We start from the raw sequence: 18,358 nt of genomic DNA on the forward strand, positions 1-18,358 counted from the left end.
ACCCAACTGCAAGCCAAGAGGTATTTTTGATGCAAGCCTGAGAACCACCAACCTCTCAGGCTAACTCTTTTCCATGCCTGGAGTGCGATAACAATGGACAAATGGGTGCTGAATGTCATCCATCATGGCTATATGATCGAGTTTGTAACACTACCTCCTCCAAAACCCCCATTCCCCTTTGGGGACCACTCTCACAACAAGATCCTCACCCAAAAGGGAAACTCCTTATTATAATGGAGAGCGATAGAACGTGTTCCTCTAGAATATCAAGGAACAGGGTTCTACTCAACATAATCCTTTGAAAAAGGGGGTTTGAGACCAATTCTTGATCTCTTCCACCCCAGTTGCTTCATCTCCAAACTCAAGTTTTGCATGGTTACGTTGGCAGCAATAATTCCATCCTTAGAGAATGGCATGTGGCTCACAGCTCTCGTTATGAGGAATGCTTACTTTTCACATTGATATTCACCCGCCCACTGACTTTTTCTCAGATTTACATCGGCGCCAACCATTTCCAATACAGCGTACTTCCCTTCAGGATAGTGTTATGGTCTACTTGTTTTTCCATATCTCATCAACTGGCTCCTAGCTACTAGGTCCCGACAGGAAACCCATGCCTGGACTTTTGTGTTACACATCTCCCTATCAGCATTAACATTGAGAAGTCAATTCTCAACCCCATGCAATCATTCGACTTAATCGGGGATACCATAAACTCAGTCATGGCACGAGCATACCTTCCCACAGACAAGTTTCAGGCAATAAATGTCGTCCTAGCTCGCATTACAAATAATCCTTCTGTACCAGCCAGGACTTTATCCGTCGCTTCTTGGCCACATGGCTTCATGCACCTATGTGACCTCCTTCATGAGACTTCACCTCCACTGCCTTCAGGCATAGTCAGTCCTTGTACTCACCAATCCATCGTTCTGTGGACCTTATGCTGACAGTCCTGGCCATGGTACTGTCCACCCTCCTATGGTGGACAAACCCACATCACATACGTGTGGGAGTCCCCTTTCTTCCCTCCTCCCCAGACAAAACTATCTTCACTGAAGCATCCCTGTTGGGCTGGGGAGCCCATATAGACGACCGTAAGACACAAGGGTCGTGGATACCTCAAGATTCCAGGATGCACATCCATATCCTGGAACTCCAAGCAGTAAGGAAAACATGTGAATACTTTCTTTTGCTCATTCTCTCTGGAATCTCAATCTCTGGCATTGGTGCATCAGCCATCAGATCATTCTAATTGCAGCCTACATTCTGGGGACACAGACTGTACCCGTGGACTCACTCAGCAGATGCTTTGTGATCAACCACGAGTGGGAACTTCACGAGACAGTTGTACACAACATCTTCACGCAGTGGGGGACCTCAGCTAGATACCTATTCGCTTCTCAGACAAACAGCAAGTACGCCTCGGCTTCCACTCCCAGGGCAATGTTCTCCTACTTTCCTGGTTGGACCGACTCCCCTATGCCTTTTCTCTACTACTGCTCCTGCTTCGCGTGCTGCACAAAATCCGACAAGACAGGATGATTGTCTTCTCATTGGCCCTTCTGGCCAAGACAGTTCTGGTTCCCCAATCTCCTGCACATGTCATCCTGCCCACCAATTCCCATCCTGAACTTTTCCGATCCTCTGACCCAGTACAGTGGCAAGATCAAGCATCACAATTCACATATACTCCACCTCAGGGCATGGTATTTAGATGGGAATCTAGTCTAGAGCAGACATGCTCCTTGACTGTACAAGACATTCTCTCTAACAGTAGGAAGGATTTCACTAGACAATGTTACCGGACTAAGAGATGTTTTTTGTCTTGGGCACAACATAAAGGGGTTTTACCAGAAGCAGCAGGAATTCCCCTCATCCTAGACTACATTTTATCCTTAAAGTCATTGGGTCTCGCCTTCAGTGCTTTTGAGAGTCCACCTGGTGGCAATCAGGACATTCCTTCCTCCTGTGGAAGGTTACTCTGTTCTTTTTCGAGTAGTGTCCCTACTGTGGGTGCTACACTGTAGGTGCACTTGCATCCCTGCACTGCTGATTGGAGAACTTTGGTAACCGTGTCCATTCGGCCTACACATGCGCTCTCCCCACTTGTGCCCCACCACAAGGCTAACCAGCGTGCTGGGGTGAACCCCCCTCGGTGGAGAGGGAGCTGTTAGCAGTCCATTTGTGATCATTATCTTCAGTCTTTATTAGTATTTTTAGTAGCGAGTTCATCTCCTTCCTTCTTAGTTGTAGATTTTCTTTATTTTCACTTTAAAAACAAAACAAAAACCCAAAAACCTTAATTTTCCCCCTTTTTCGGGGACCCCTTTCCCCAGCAGGGCATGCCCAGCTCACTGGGCTTCAAGAAGTGCCTCTCCTGTAAGGAGGCCATCCCTGTGGCAGATAAACATTATTGCTGCATGTGCTGCCTCAGGGAAGGCCATGTTCCTCAGAAGTGTGGTCTCTGTCAACAGCTTAAACCCAGGTCACGGAAGGATAGGGAGCTGTGACAGGGTGCACTTTTCCCACACTGGTCAAGAAGGGGTTAACCCGACACTCTGGGCAGAGGAAGCCCTTCCCCCTTGCCCCTGCTGGCCATGCTCCAACTGGAACACCAGTATAAAAGGAAGCAACTCCACTCCGTCTGGGCTGACTGCCAAGGAGGATGACGGACCTTGCAGGCTCCAGCCTGGGAGATGCATGTGGAAGGCCCAGGACACAGAACCCCAAAGTGCCGAGACAAAAGAGGATTCCCATGTACATGCTGATGCCCAACGGAAGTCAGAGCTGTTGGGAGCTGCACAGGCTGAGGAACCCAGAGACCCTGAAGACATCCAGACCACTGCATCAGGAGACAGGGTAGGAAGTAGCCCAGGGGGCACTAGCCATTGTGCTTGGTGCTGACTCTTTGATCAGATCTCTGTACTCGCCTCTGCCAGGACTTTGGGCTGGGATCTGGTGGAGTACAGAGGGCCTGGGTCCCCTTACCCCAGCCACTGCCCACCCCCTGAGCTGGTCACTAGGTCTCTCAGCCAAGCGGAGGAGGGCAGCCTTATTGAATCTGGCCACTAGGCTGGACAGCCCTGTGGAGGAGGGCAGTCATGTTAACTCTGGCCACTGGACCATTCTGCCCTAGGGAAAGGGCAGCCTTGTTGACTTGCGTCATGAGGCCCTACTGCCCGTAGGGAGAGGGCACGCATATTGACTTTGGCCACCAGTCCACCTAGCCCTGTGAGGAAGGGTGACCGGATAGACTTTGGCCATTAGGCCATACTGCCCTGAGGATAAGGACGGTCAGGCGGACTTAACCACAGGGCTACAACACCCTTGCCCTGCCCCAAAGGGGGATGGGGTGCACTTGCCCCCGTGATAGGAACTGAGACAGAAAATCATCCTGATGGAGGCAGCCCTTCAGCCTTCCCCAGATCTGCGCCACGAATCACCGAGAAGGTACAAATCTTCCCCACGGCCCTCAACATACAGGGACTATGAATCGAAGAAAACAGCCGCAAACCTCTCAGGTAAAGCATCTAAAAAAAGAGCTGAGAGTCCCCAGAATGAGCCCCGAGCTAGCAGAAGTTCACCAGCATGCTTGGTATCGTCGGTACTGAGACAGTCCAAGCACAATAAACATAGCTCATGAGGGTCTGGAATGGCAGGTACGATGATGCGCCTAAAAACCTGATAGGCACAGGGATCGAGCCAACGGTACCAGTGGATAAAGACAGGAGCAGGGAGCACAGTGTTAAGAAGATGCTGCTGGTACAAGCTTTACTTTCGGCACCATCAACTGTGAGCCACCCAAGACGAGAGCGCTCGGTACAGGCAAAATCTGAGACTCCCTGCGTACTGGCATCGGCACTGGGTTGGTCCACGCAACAGAAGTTGTGGCACTGAAGAGAACTTAAGTTATCTGATATAGCAGAGTCTTCCCTTCTTGGCACTAGGGCTCTGGTACCGAGTCTTCTCCAGTCATGGGAGTCTTCTCTGGCGCCTTGCCATGCACTTTCATTTTCTAGTGGTGACTCAGACAGTGAGCCAGAGGAGGTCATCTCTCACCACTCCTCTCATGCTCCCTATGGTGCCTGTTATCAAGGTGCTCCTCTGTTATACCCTCAACCTACTCCACCACCACCATGGTACAGCCAGCCATTGGCACCATGCGGAACTGTCCCACCACCCCAGTGGCCCTACTGGGATCCCTGGGTAACATACAGACCTCATACCTCTTGGGCTTCCAGCTTGACTCACCATGAAGTGCCTGAGACATTCTCCCTCAACCACAGCATCCAGAACTGCTGAACCCGCAGAGGAGATCTTTGGAGGAACAGGAGGGTGGATTTGAGGAGGAAGTTACACTGAGAACCAATATCTCTTCCTCCTCTTCAGGCAAGAGAGTGATACCCCCTCCACCTTCCTTTCCCAACAATTACCGGCTTTTCCAGAATTTGGCTAAGAGGGTAGCAAACACCCTCCAGATACCCCTGGAGGAGGTAAAAGACACCCATCACAAGCTCCTTGACATCTTATACTCTTTCTCATTCTCCAGAATAGTCTTCCCCATCAATGAGGTCCTTCTGGACCTGTCCAAGTTATGGCAGACCCCAGCATTGGTGATACCTACTTACAAATGGTCCCATTAAAAAATATTACATCCAGCTAGGAAGACGGAATTCCTTTTTTTCCCGCTCCCCTTAATTCTGTTGTCATGGATGCAGTAAATTCCCATGGCCACCATCACCAAATGAGATCCCCTATGATACGGATTGGAAACACCTGGAGCTCTTTGGGAGAAAGACCTACTCCTCAGCCACATTGCAATTTAGAATTGCCAATTATCAAACATTAACAGCAAAATATGACTATGTCAATTATACAAAGCTCAACACTTTTATTGATCAGCTCCCAGAGTCATACCGGTACCAGTTCTGGGCTATTATCCATGAGGGACAACTAGTGGCTAAAACAGCGCTTCAGTCAGCACTCGATGCAACTGACAAAGCAGCCCTGTCCATCTCCACTGCAGTGGTTATGCGATGAGCCTTTCAGTTACACCTGTCTGGCTTCCCTAAGGAAGTGCAGACGACTGTAGAAGACCTTCCCTTCGAAGGCACCAAACTGTTTGCTAAAAAGCCTGACTCATTCTTCGGACCATTAAAGATTCCAGGGCTACTCTCTGCTCATTAGGGATCTATACTCCTGGACAAAAGAGAAAGTTTAGTCTGCAATCTCAACATAAATACTGTACTTTGCAGTTCCCAACCCAGCGTTTCTACAGGCCTCAGAGAGAGAAATCCAGATTCTCCAGACCTAAGCCATCAGTCCCAGAGTCTTCCACGTCACAACCATCTACCTCAAAACATGAGTTTTGATTTGTTGGTTAAGGGGTCGACAGACCAATCCCCTCAACTGCTATAGCTGACCAACACATTGCATCCATTTGGTTACCAGCTTGCCCCATTCCGCAGCATCTGGGAACACATAACATCAAAACCAATGGGTCCTGGAAATCATCTGCAACGTGTAGTCTATTCACTTTACCACCCTCCCCAAACACCCATCCCTCTTCAGGAACCCTTCTCACGAAAGTTTTCTGCAACAAGAAATAGATCTTCTCCTCCAGTTAGGAGCCGTAGACCCAGTACCTCAACATCTGCGAGGAGGCAAATGTTTTTAGTCTCATTATTTACTGATACCCAAGAAGAAGGGAGGTTGGAGACCCATGCTGGACCTCATGGCTCTGAACAAATTTGTCAAAGCTCAGAAATTCAGCATGGTCATACTAGCAGCGATTGTTCCATCTCTGGAACGGGGAGATTGGCTTTCGGGCTTAACCTACGGGATGCCTATTTCCACATATCTATCCTACCTTCACACAGATGATTTCTCAGATTTACCCTGGGCCAGGACCACTACCAATACAAAGTACTCCCCTTTGGCTTCTCATCAGCTCCAAGAGTATTCTCCAAGGTCCTCTCCATAGTGGCGCCTTACCTATGCTCACAGGGAATCATGATCTACACCTACCTGGATGATTGTTTCTTCAGAGGCCACTCCTTCAATGAGGCTCACTGGGTTACCAAAACCGCAGTACACTTATTCACAGAACAGATCAACATCCAAAAATCAACCTTCACCCCTGTACAGCACCTAGAGTCCAGAGGAGTCAGCCTCGTTACAGGCCAAAGCGCTCTGCCTCAGCACAGGTTCTGCACCTTGGCCACACTCATAGAGACACTACAAAACTGCCCTCAAATATCAGCAAGACACTGCCGCCAAATCCTGGGGGATATGGCGGCAGGCACAACGGTGATATCTCATGCCAGACTTCATATGTAGTGCCTCCAGATATGGTTCAACAGAGACAGATTAGACAAACCTCTGTCACTACGAACCAAGGTCAAAAACTCCCTGGACTGGCGGAAAAATCCAGCCAGTGATTGCAAGGGGATTCTCTTTCTGCAAACTTCCCTGTCACTACTTCTCACCACTGACGCATCCCTCATAGGATGGGGTGCACATCTAAACAACTTTACAACACAAGGCAAATGGTCATCCTCGGAAATGTCCCTTCACATCAACCTCCTCAGGGCAATCAGGAATGCCTGGGTCCATTTCCTCCCACTGATCGAGGGAACACAAATGTCTTAACAGACAACATACCATGTATATACTACATAAATCAGCAGGGAGGAGCCAGGTCACTCTTCCTTTGTGCAGAAGCACTAAAGATGTGGAACTGGTGCATTTCCCACAACATCACATTATCAGCGACCTACCTTCCTGGAGTACAAAACTTGATAGCGGACAGTCTGAGTCACAAATTCCCACATGACTGCAAGTGGGAGATAAACCCAGCAGTGCTTCACGACCTACTCAGGCCATGAGAGACATCAACCACAGACCTGTTTGCCACTTACCTGAACAAGAAATGTCCATGCTACTGGTCCAGGCCAGGGATAGGACAACACTCCTTGGGCGACGCTCTCCTTCTTTGGTGGGACAGGGACTTTCTCTATGCCTTTCCCCTGTTCCCCTACTGTCAAAAGTCCAGTTAAAGATAAAAAGAGAGAGAGCAAATGTCATACTGATTGCTCCCACATGGCTGAGACAGACTTGGTACCCTTACCTGAAACAACTGGCAACAGGCCTGCTGAAAAGATAGAGTATGTGTTACTGAAAATCCACTCCACTACTGCCCTGCAAAAGTGGTCTAGGTTTCAGGTTTGGTGTAATTCCCAACAAATCTCCCTGACATCCGCTACTCTCCCAATGGTCCAAAACTATGTACTGACTCTTATAAATCAATCAATCAATCAAGGCTTTCACTCACAGTTCACCTAGAAATTATAGTGACATTCCATCTCAATGTGCACTTTACACTTCCTGGTCCCTCCCTGGGTTCCACAACCATTCCTGTCATCTACGCAAAGTTCTAAAACTTGACCATGTCCATTTAATAGAATCACAGAAGATTAGGGTTGAAGAGACCTCAGTATGTCATCTAGTCCAATCCCCTGTTCAAAGCAGGACCAACATCAACTACCAGCTATCACCAACTAACTTGCCTCCCGCATCCCCTTGTCTTGCTCTGCTGTCAGCCTGACTCCATGTACTCAACTGCTGGTGGCTTGTATGCCATTTCATCCCTGACTTGAATTCCTAACATGACTTGCATGCCTCTGTGGTTGCCTTCCAAAAGCCAGGGACAGAGTGAGACTCTTGACTGAAGCCAGTCCTTCCCTGCCCACTGCGTAGCTGCAACTATCTCTTCCTCATCTTCCAGCTTGCCATGGAGATCCAAAAGCACTTAGGAGGCAAGTCTCTGCTAGTGATCCGCATGGTAACTTGCCATTTCCCCAAGGATTAAAGTATGCAACGTGTACCAAACCTTGGTGGTTCCCTTGATCTGTATTTTACTGCAGTTGTAAATTAATAAAATGTGAGCTTCCTAATGGAAATGCTATGTGCCTTGATAAAGCAGAGACTGTGCCATTTGTCTGATTTTTGTTATTCTTACAGTATTTGTCCTAGAAAAGGAGGTACTGTAAATGTTTGGGCTGAAACCCTGTGAAAAATACTGAATAGTATATGGGGGGTTTACTAGAATTCTTTTTCTGCAATAACATGAATTCGGACTTCATGAGAAGATATTTTTTCCCCATTCAACCGTTATCATTCATTTTCTGTTTTTATTAATCCTAGGACCTTTGCAGCTTCTTTTCTTACAGCAGCTAACAAGATTCCTGATGGGCTTCTTAAGTATACTGTTTCTAAGACTTGTTAGCAGTGAGTAATGTCAGCTGATATCTGAAAACATCTGGTGTCTGTACAGTGAGCTTTTATGGATGCCCTTTAGCTGAAGAGTGTGGCTGGAATTTTAATTTTTTAGTGATTTGAAGCTTTGAAATTTTTGTGCTAAATAGAGGCATATAAACATAGAGTGCCTTAGAAAATGGTGATGACTTCTTTTCCTTTCTTAAAAGCTGTGTATTTTGTATTTCTATATTACCAGTTCGTACTAGAAACATACACTGTGGTGTTCTGTATTTAGCAATCTGAATGCACAATTTCAATTTACTTGAAATCAAAATTATATGTCCATTCTGTCAACTGGTATTTCTTATTATTAATTTGTACCAAAGTTTAAAATTGAAGTATCTTTGGAGTTGTTAATGAAAACATGTGGGATAAGATTTCAAAATGACAGTGAACAGTTAATTTGCTTCAAAGAGGAGGAAGCATTATAATTTGCTTCAAAGAGGAGGAAGAAAGTAATTTTAGAAAGTTTGGTATTGACTTGTCTGGTAGCGTGAAGCGTCACTTAGAGCTGACATTCATCAGCAGGGATTCATATAACCCTGCTGGAAATGTGTGTGTCTGTGGTTAATAAAGTTGCTTTTATGACTGAGGCAGGCAACTCCATTTAAAAACTGTCACTTCTAGGAATGCTCATTTGCACTTTTTCCAGAGTGTCTGTGCTTTTTACTCCATCCCACTTCTTGAAAATAAATTTGGTCTTCAGTAATGGTAGAAGCTGAAATACTTGGTCTACCAACAATACAGGTTATAAGGGCAGCAACTGTGCAGGCTTCACCATACTGCTATGTCAGATTCTTACCCCTAACCTTTCAAGAAGGAGAGTAGTTACATATCCCATGACCTTTACCTCTGCCAAGGTTCAAGGCGGACAGTTGTGATGCTGGTTGTGGCATTTTAGATTCCTGTCCACATCATATTGTACCACAAGTTCTTTTCACAGAAGTCATGTTTGTGCAAACAGTACTTGTTTAGATGATTTCTGGAGAGTTTGCTGTGGTACAGATATAATCATTTCACATAAGTCACTGAACAGCAGACAGATGGTAACAGTTTTAAGTCACTGCTAGCTGGAGCTGAATTTTTGAGCCAGTAACCTACAAGCATAGGCGTAGTTTGACTTCTGTGTTTGGGGGGCAGCTCTAGTCAGGCTAACAGGGCCGCGTATGGGGAAGGCAAATTCCTTGCCTGCCCAAGGCTTGCAGTTTCAGGGCAGAGACAACCTGTACCTGCTGATATTGGGGGTACACAATTTAAAGGTTGGGGCAGGTCATGTGACTGGCCCACCCCACGCATTGCCTCTGAGTGCAAGAACCTTCTAGCCCCACTTCACTGGGCCAAACCTGCCAGCTCCTGGGGGGCTGGGGCCGCAGGAGCAGGGAGTATGTGCCTCCGGGCGGGGGCTGACCCTAGCCTAGTGGGGAAGGAGGTGAAAAAACTCACAGAAACAATGTTCCCCTCCCCTCGAACTCCTGTGCCCTTGCGGACACCTCAGTGGGAGGAGGTGCATGGGCACTGTCCCTAACTCAGGCACTGCTCCCGGTGCCTTCCCTAGCAACCCTATGCCCAGCCCGGGGCAGCTGTGCTCTCTCCATCCTGCAGGCTGCCTCCCCAGCCAGATTCTCTCAGGCAGTCGCCACGTTGCACAGAGGCAGTGACTGAGAGCAGCCACCCTCACCTGGCAGGAGAAGCAGCCTGACTGCTGGGGAGAGGGGCCAAGCGAGCAGGAAACATGCTGAGGGGGAGGCACAGTGTGAGAAGGACAGACCTCTCCTCCTCTCATTTCCCGCAGGCCCTGCAAGGGCTGCTCAGTACTCTCAGAAATGGGGGGGGCAGTGACACATGACCCTCTGTGCCCCCCCCATGTGTTGTCTTTGTTTGGGGTGGGGGTGATGCCCCCTTTTTCTCCACAAATGACGCCTACACCTACAAGTGAAGATCTCTGTAGATCATTACTTATTTACTGGGCCATTCCTTCTATGTGGGTTTTTTATTTTTGTTTTCTACTTAAAATCTGAGTGAAATGAGAAATGTCCCCTGACCCTGTTAATGGTCTCCATCTCTCATATGTCACTCAGAGTAGTATGCATCTGGTAGTAAATTTTAAGCCCTCTCCCATTCCTCTGGTTGCTAGAATTTCATTTTGCAGCGACTCAGGCATGTTATGGGAAGCCACCAAGCCACTAGAACTGTCTTTCTGTACATTCAGGATGGCAGATCTGATCAAGGCATGTGTAGAAGGTTCCCTACATGATCATAAGGGATAGCAGTGTTTTTTCTCTGAAAAAAGAATTCTGACTAGATTTTCTTGGCATCTTTATTTTATGTCCTATTTGTAATATAACCTCCATTAGAGAACACCATCAATTTGAAATCTAGTCTGTTTTAAAAGCAAAGTTTAGAAGTTGTGTTAGGTTCTACCCCTAATGCCTTAGTTTTCACCAGACAGTATTTGTTTTTACATCCACTTATTTTTAATATCCTTTTTCTCTTTTGTTACTATGTTTAAAAAAAAAAAAAATCCCAAACACACAAACTGCAGTGGAAACTGACTCTACAGGAGAAGGAGCAAAATGGTCTATACACAAAATTCTGTCAAATGCACAAAGTAAAAAACCTGAAAAAATGGAGAGAAAAATGTTTTTCCTCTGATTTCTTTGTTGTGGTAACCTGTGGTGTTACGTATGATAAATATAGGTAAAAATGTTTGAAACAGAGGAGTGATATTTTCATTAACTGTGTGTCTAATCCTAAAGTGCTGATGTTATTGGGCCCCTACTTTCTTTTTTGTGTGCTGCAGTAATGTTTGTTTTTAAAAGAAATATTGGTCTCTATTTCTTCCCTCCTTTTAAATATGGGGTCTTATCCTGCCCTGTGCTATGGTGGGAAAGGGATGGCTGGAAAGTCCCTGCACATCAGCGAAGCAGGATACCCTCCTACCTTTTTCTTGAGTGCCTGGAGTGGGACAGGCTGTCTCATCTGCCTGGTCCCCAGGGAGGTATAGAATACTGGTTGTTGAGAGTGTGATCAGATTTCTGGATTCTGCAGCATTCACTGGAGGGTGTGCAACAGTAAGATTCACTCCACTGTACATTCCATTTCCTTGAGGTCTAGCCTTCAGCATCATCCTGTCCTGCATCAGTGGGATGGCTCGGGCCCCTGTCATGCAACTGGAATCGTTCTGCTCATTGTCACTTTAAAGCACATCAGATTTTTAATGTAAAATAAGATTCCCATAGTTAATTGTGAGAAATTGAGTTCTTAGTGCAAATAACTCTTCCATAGGTGTCTCTGGCATGGACCTTGGATTAGACATCATTAATGAGAATTCTTACTTTTCACTTCATCCACTTCTAAGATTACACTGAAGGTACATAGTCTACTTGCACTAAAAGGACTCTATGCAAAACCAAAAGGTTTTTCTGTTTAACCCAGGGTTGTTATGAGCAATGACTTTATAACCAATCCAGTGTGGGAGGGACAGAAGACTGGCACGTCCTCCTATGTCAAAATATGAACCAATGACAAGTCAAAAAGAGATTTGTATGTATAGTAGTTAACATGTCCTAATAGACTAACTGTGTTTCAATTTTTTTCAGGGCCCACAGTTTGTCTCCAACAGATCATCTCGCAGCATTTTACCTGGCACTGCAGCTTGCCATATCTAGACAGGTTAGTTCTACTAGACAAATATATTAAAACTCCACATTGTGATATGAAGATAGGAAATTCTGACCTGTGTAAATGGACACAGCAATGGTAAACAGCAAACAAAATAATTCATGTGTTTTCATAGCCTGGTGCAAGCTGTGTTCACAGCTTATAATATATGTATTATATACCATTAAGGTGCATCAGCCATTTTTAACAATGGAATAGTTTATTATCCTAAGGATTCAATTACTCTTTCTGTGTGCGCTTGTTATAAATCCTGATCATCTGTTACATGATTTATATCTGTCCTGGGAGTATTGAATTCTGTACCTAGACATGCTTAATTCCACTTCCTCATTTAATGAATAGATGGTTTCTGCTCTTACCCTACAGGCCCTGCACTGTGGCTAACATCAATACAGGGAGCATTTCCCTTAGAGTCTATCAGTGTTGCCCTTTAATCCAGTATTCTGCCACAGCATACTCAGCTCTAAGGGTCAGAAGTAGGAGACTAGGAATCAAATTATTGCACCTCATGGCCATGTAAAAGTACATGTTCTCTGAATACTTGTGGATGGTTTGCTTGTTGTAAACAGTACTACAAATATCTGTTTAAAAAGAAAAGAAAAATCTTATAAAGCTGCAGAAAGAGGTGGGAGTTAAGTTGTGTTCTTAAAACACAACCTGAATCTTGTCCTTGTACAGCTGTTACATTTAAAGGAGCTAGGATTGTATCTTGCATGGCATTAATTTGGGTAATATATAGCTGCTTTGTATATGTCATTGTAGGCTTTTTCCTGTGTCAGGTTTATTTTAGGAGCTAGATTTGAGCAGAGTAGTTTACATACTTTAGGTGACTACTTTTCATTGCTAATGAACAGCAAAAATATCACATTAGAGAAGAATGGACTGTCTTATGATATCACAAGTTTCTGTATCAGGTTATTGTAGGCCTGGCTATTACACCCCAGAAATGTAGTAGGGAGAGACTAGAATCAGGTGGAAAAGGAATTCCAACAAATAGTGCTGGATAAAATATGGAAAAAAGAAAAGCAAAAAACTATGTTGTTACAGGGCTAAATGTTGGACATTGGAGGCTTGGATCAGGAAGTTAAAGGACTTAAAGATCCAGATCCACAAATTAGGAAAGGAAAAAATAGGCTGGAGAAGAAAAGAAGATATACAAGGTACATGCAATCCAATGAGGTGTTTTTGGAGAAAAATAAAAGCTGGGAGGAACACAACTAGCTTGTAGAACAAGTAGCAAACTTACAGGACGAGTTGTGGAGATACCAGCATAATGGGAGGCAGGATCCAGGAGCATTTTCCTCAGTTTTCAGTGTAGCTATGGGATGTACCTGTGCAGCAGGGCCTGTGCAAGTTGCTCCTGCTCCCCTGCTTTTGACACTGCTAAAACAAGATACCTGCAGGCTGAGTTGAATAATATATCCAGAGGATTTGGGCATGCCCCGACCCCCTGCTCCAATTATAGTCCAGGTAGAAGAGGAAGGGAACGACGGTGGAAGGATTGTGACTGAAACTCGTAAAGTCTGCATCCAGGAGTTGGAATCCCTTGTTAAGGATTGGGGACCCCCTCCATGGAACAAATGGAATAGGTTCACTCATAGGTTTACGAAAGGAATAACCTTGAAAAAGATGAACCACTTAAATAAGCAGGATTGGGATAAGTTATGGCAGAGGTCTTTGGGGCGTTTATGGTTGCAGGTTATAGGTCATACTATTGATGACTTAACTTTAGGGGCACAGTTGGCATGAGTACTGTATAATTTAAGATCAGCTCATGCGGAAGCATTGGATGTGAAGCTCCTCCTGGAGGAAGGTCCACATGAGCTAGCAGATTGCCTCCTTTGGAGGTGGAATTTGTGAGAGCATAATGTGTGTAATATACTAGCAAGAGGAGAGCAAGCGCACATTGAAGTGGCATGAATGGTGCTTCCCCAGAATGCAAGGAATATCTTGCAGTTCAATCCTGATCCCAATAATTTGGACAGTTTCTTAGCCAGAACTGAGTGCTGGTTGGGGTCAAATAAATCAGCAGTGTCAGTAGGTGAAGCTAACTTTTCCAAGTGGAATTTGGCCCCAATGGCAAAGGATTCTGGGTGAGGGACAAGGAGATCAGGAACATGGAAGACTATGGGTGCCATTTTGGCAGCTTGCAATAGAGAAGGAGCAACTGAAGGAGGAAGTAAAAAGATTGAAAGCTCTGCAGGGGTGTCCGCCTGCTGAGAAAGCTCATCCAGTGAACTCCCAATCTGCACCTCAGCTGTTCTTCATACCTCCCCTTTCACAGGATGACCCATGGTAAAAACCACTATATCGGAATTGGAAAAGAATATGTTACTAAATAGCCGTGGAACAAAGGATTAGGGACAATGTACAGGCAGTGGAAATACATTGGTGGGTTGTACCAGAGGAGATGAGCTTGCACCCCCTGGGTTGTACTTTGAGCCTGATATTAATGGTAGTTCAAATTATTACAACTACTGTTGTCCTGAGAATGTGTTGCTGGGTAATAAACTTCAGAAAGCACACACAAAAATCCCAAAATGTAATGGAAATGCAACAGATGTTTAAAAATATTGAAAAAATATTTAAAAAACCTCAAAGGCAGTGGAATGTCAGTCTGGCTTGACATGAGTAATTAAACATGGGGGAGGCCTCATTTCTTGGAAGACAGGTTTAGGGAAGTAAATAGATGAGCAGGCTGAAAACAGTTGGGTAACTAAATTAGGAAAATGGCTCAGTCAACTATGAGACTGAATGTCTGAACTAGCTAAGGTACAGGGAGGGAACACCTAGGGAACCATTTGCAAAGAACGAGATAACAATGGACAAGATATGCTGAAAATGTAAAGTTCAGGTAAAGAGTAGGTTGAACATGGCCAGTGCGTAGACAGAGCATGCTGTACGAGAACTGGTTCCTACCAAGTATTTGGTAATCCCCAAATTTGTAATGCAATGTGTAGTAAATGCAGTGAGATGTGTAGCTGTATGTAGAGGGAGAGGGTTTCTGTGTATCTTTGGATCTGTGATGTACCCTGCATTCACACGCTGTGTTTGGGTCTGATCAATTCAGCATAGCTTTGCTGCATAACAGATAAAGATACCTGAGTGGTGAAGTCTCGAGTTGAACTGAGTTCCTGGGAAGCTGAGTGGAAAGAGATCTTGGAGGGAATCCCAACTGTTATGAGTTTGCCAGAATTTCCTTTTTACTTCAGAAGCACATTGCTTTATGAAATGCAATTTCACATTGTACATTCATTTTCAACACTTGAAGCATTTGTTTAAACAAAAGCATATATAACTTTGGTGATTATGGGGAGTTATAAAGAAGAAAGATTACTCTGAAATCTAGCTGTGTGCTTATTCAGATATACTTGAGCTGAAGTTAAAATATCTTTTGAGCATCATTAAAAAGAGATTTAAAATGTTGTAAATGGGAGAAAAGGAATGAATTAGATGCAATGGTCTGGTATTGACTGCTATGCATAAATTTAAACACATTTTATCTCATTTCAGAGGTTGATTTATTACTTTGGAGCTTTTAATGTTCACTGTAAAATGTCAAGTCTGCTTGTATATTTCTGGTTAGTATTTTATGGGAGCCTATACAGCTTTGCATAATTTCTACGAGTATTACATGTACTTTGAATGTTTATATACATGCAGTGAAACTATAGCAAGTGGTATTTCTAATAATAACTCTTCTTAGCATTTTTTTTTTTACTCAGATACCAGAAGCTTTGGGTTATGTTCGTCAGGCTCTCCAACTTCAAGGAGATGATGCCAACTCTTTGCATCTCCTTGCACTGTTGCTGTCAGCCCAGAAACACTATCATGATGCTTTGAATATAATTGACATGGCCTTGAGTGAATATCCAGAAAACTTCATGTGAGTACTTTCAGTGCGTCTATTTCCATATACCCTATTTCCCAACTCCTGAATTTTGTTGTATAGTAGTAGGCTCCCTATCTCACTAATGGTAAGAGTGATTATTTCTGAAGATTGCAATCTTTTTTATTTTAGCTTTATTTTTTTCTCCAACGCATTGTAATTGTTTTCTAATACTAATGCTGTTTCTTAGCATTTTAGGCTTTTTTAAATGTTGAAAAAAGGTTTCAAACAGTTGCCTTTTTTTGGTATTATTCCATATACTGGTTATTTGTTTTAAAAATTTCCCACTTAGCATGTTTTACAATATTCTCCTGGGTTGTATATTTTTATGTAGCATCCGAAAAAAGCTTATATGATACTTTAATAAAAAAAAATGTAGTTTCATAATGTCGTCCTCTAAGGATAAAAATCCACTAATGTGTTTATTGTATAAAAGTTGCTGTGCTACTTTGTGTTTAATGGCCAGTCATCAGGAATCAACGGGTACATAATTAAACAACGAAGTGGAAGAAGCACAAATTTGGTGGAAGGGTCTTTATCATATTAAAAACAATTCATTTTTTGTTGTGCATATTTATTGTATTTTGCTTGGGACACACACAGGCACCACAGTTTCCTTTGTTGTTGGATGACATCCCTTTGTTGTTGGGTTTCATAATTCTGTAAAGATGCATTTAAATTCAGTATAAAATTAGTATATATTTCAGTGGAACCCACAATATGGTCAAAAGTTTCAGCGTGAAACCGTAGCACTACTGAAGTCAATGGCAAAATTCCCATTGACTTCAATAAGACCAGCAATATTTTATTCTGATAAGGAAGTTTCAGTGTTAGCTACTCCAGGGTTATGATCCACAGCATTTTAAACATCCTAAACTAAGTTGCTGACAATTTAACATTAATTCAAATGTTTTAAAAAGGAAATTAATTTATTCATATATGTTAGTCTTTATCAGATGCCCATTTAACAGATATGATAGTAATCGAATTTTCAGTTTAAAATATAGTCTATTTTTAAACTAATAACTTTGTGGCAATAAAAAAAAAACATAAAACCGCTGTCACCAAGGTTTCTAACAACCTTTTCATGACCAAATCATAGGGTCTGTATTTCATCCTCATGGATCTCATCACTGCTTTTGGCCCTTCTTTTTGAAATCTGACCCCTTGAAGCTTTTGACTTTGTGCCTGCTGCTTCTGAGACTGCCCCATACTTGTTTCTGTGGGTGAGCTCCTTCTCTGTGTAATCTGCTCCTCTCCTGGTTTCAGCTTCCATCTTTATGCTGGCGGCTCTCATATATACTACTCAACTCCTGATCTGTCTGCTTCTGTCTAATCTCACATCTCAGTCTTGCTCTCTGATGACTACTCTGGAATGACTCACTGTCCGCTTAAATTTAACGTTGCCAAAGCTGAACTCCTCCTCTTCCCTCCCAACTCCTTCACTCTCATTTGCTGTTGACAATTCTGCTATCCTCCCTGTCATTCCATCTCCCCATAAATTAGAGGGTCATCTTTGACTCATCCCTCTCTTACCCTGAACATCCAGGCTGTTTCCAAATTTTGCTACTTATCCCTGCATGAGTCGTCCTCTTTCAGTTCAGACAACAAAATCTCTCATCCAAACCCTCATCCTCTCCCATCTTGATTACTGACCTCCCTTACATCCAGGTCACCTCCCACTCCATGTTAAATCCATACAAAGCACAGTTGGTAAGATCACCTTCATCGCTCCGACCAGGTACCACATCAACCTCACCTCTCCCTGAATCTATCCAGTTGCTCCCACTGTTGAACTGCATCACTTCAAGTCTTTGTGCACTTGACTTCAAAGGCCCTTCACAGCAATATGCCACCCTACTTGTGCAATATTATCGTCTACTGCGTCATCTCTTACCTCCTCTGTTTCACAATTTCAGCATCATCTATCCATTTCTCAGATTCGTACACAAACGAATCTGTGCCTCCTCCAATTCTCTTCTCAAGAACTACAAAATGTTAATAAAAATTTTGAAAGATATTAAACCTCACACTTCAGGTCTTGAGACAGTCTTTAACTATAGAGTGAGGAGGTTGTTTGCATCTTCCTCTGAAGTATCCGGTACTTACTATTGTCAGAGATAGGGTACTGGACTAGGTGGACTAGGGTATGATCCAGTATGGCAATTCCTTTATTCCTATATGTACGTTTCAGAATACGTCTGTTGGTTTTTCAAAATGAGAAAAGAAAAAGATAAAGCAATACTTTACATTGAATTTTGAGCCTAAACCTAGCTCCACACTAATTCCAACGCACTAAAAAATAAGGCAAAATCTTTTATTCTTAATTTAGGACAAGATTGTGATATGCGGTACAGGTCCCTTGGTGGAAAACCTAGTTGGACAGATCAGGGGAGTCACTGGATAAATTCTTATTGGGCTAGAATTTCCTGAAGAGTCTTTGGGAGAGGGGAGAAAGGAAGTGAGTGC

General features: G+C 43.9%; 1 protein-coding gene across 5 annotated transcripts in view; it reads left to right on the plus strand.

The window, feature by feature from the left end:
- TTC7B (tetratricopeptide repeat domain 7B) overlaps positions 1-18,358 on the plus strand; it is a 315,699-nt gene that overhangs the window by 161,992 nt on the left and 135,349 nt on the right. For all 5 annotated transcript variants that reach the window (XM_034768134.1, XM_034768135.1, XM_034768136.1 and 2 more), the window contains 2 exons: positions 11,919-11,991; positions 15,726-15,886. In XM_034768134.1, the coding sequence (XP_034624025.1) occupies positions 11,919-11,991; positions 15,726-15,886 (234 nt within the window). The remainder of the gene's footprint in view (positions 1-11,918; positions 11,992-15,725; positions 15,887-18,358) is intronic.

This window comes from Trachemys scripta, chromosome 4 (assembly GCF_013100865.1).
Source record: "Trachemys scripta elegans isolate TJP31775 chromosome 4, CAS_Tse_1.0, whole genome shotgun sequence".
Classification (NCBI taxonomy): Eukaryota; Metazoa; Chordata; order Testudines; family Emydidae; genus Trachemys; species Trachemys scripta.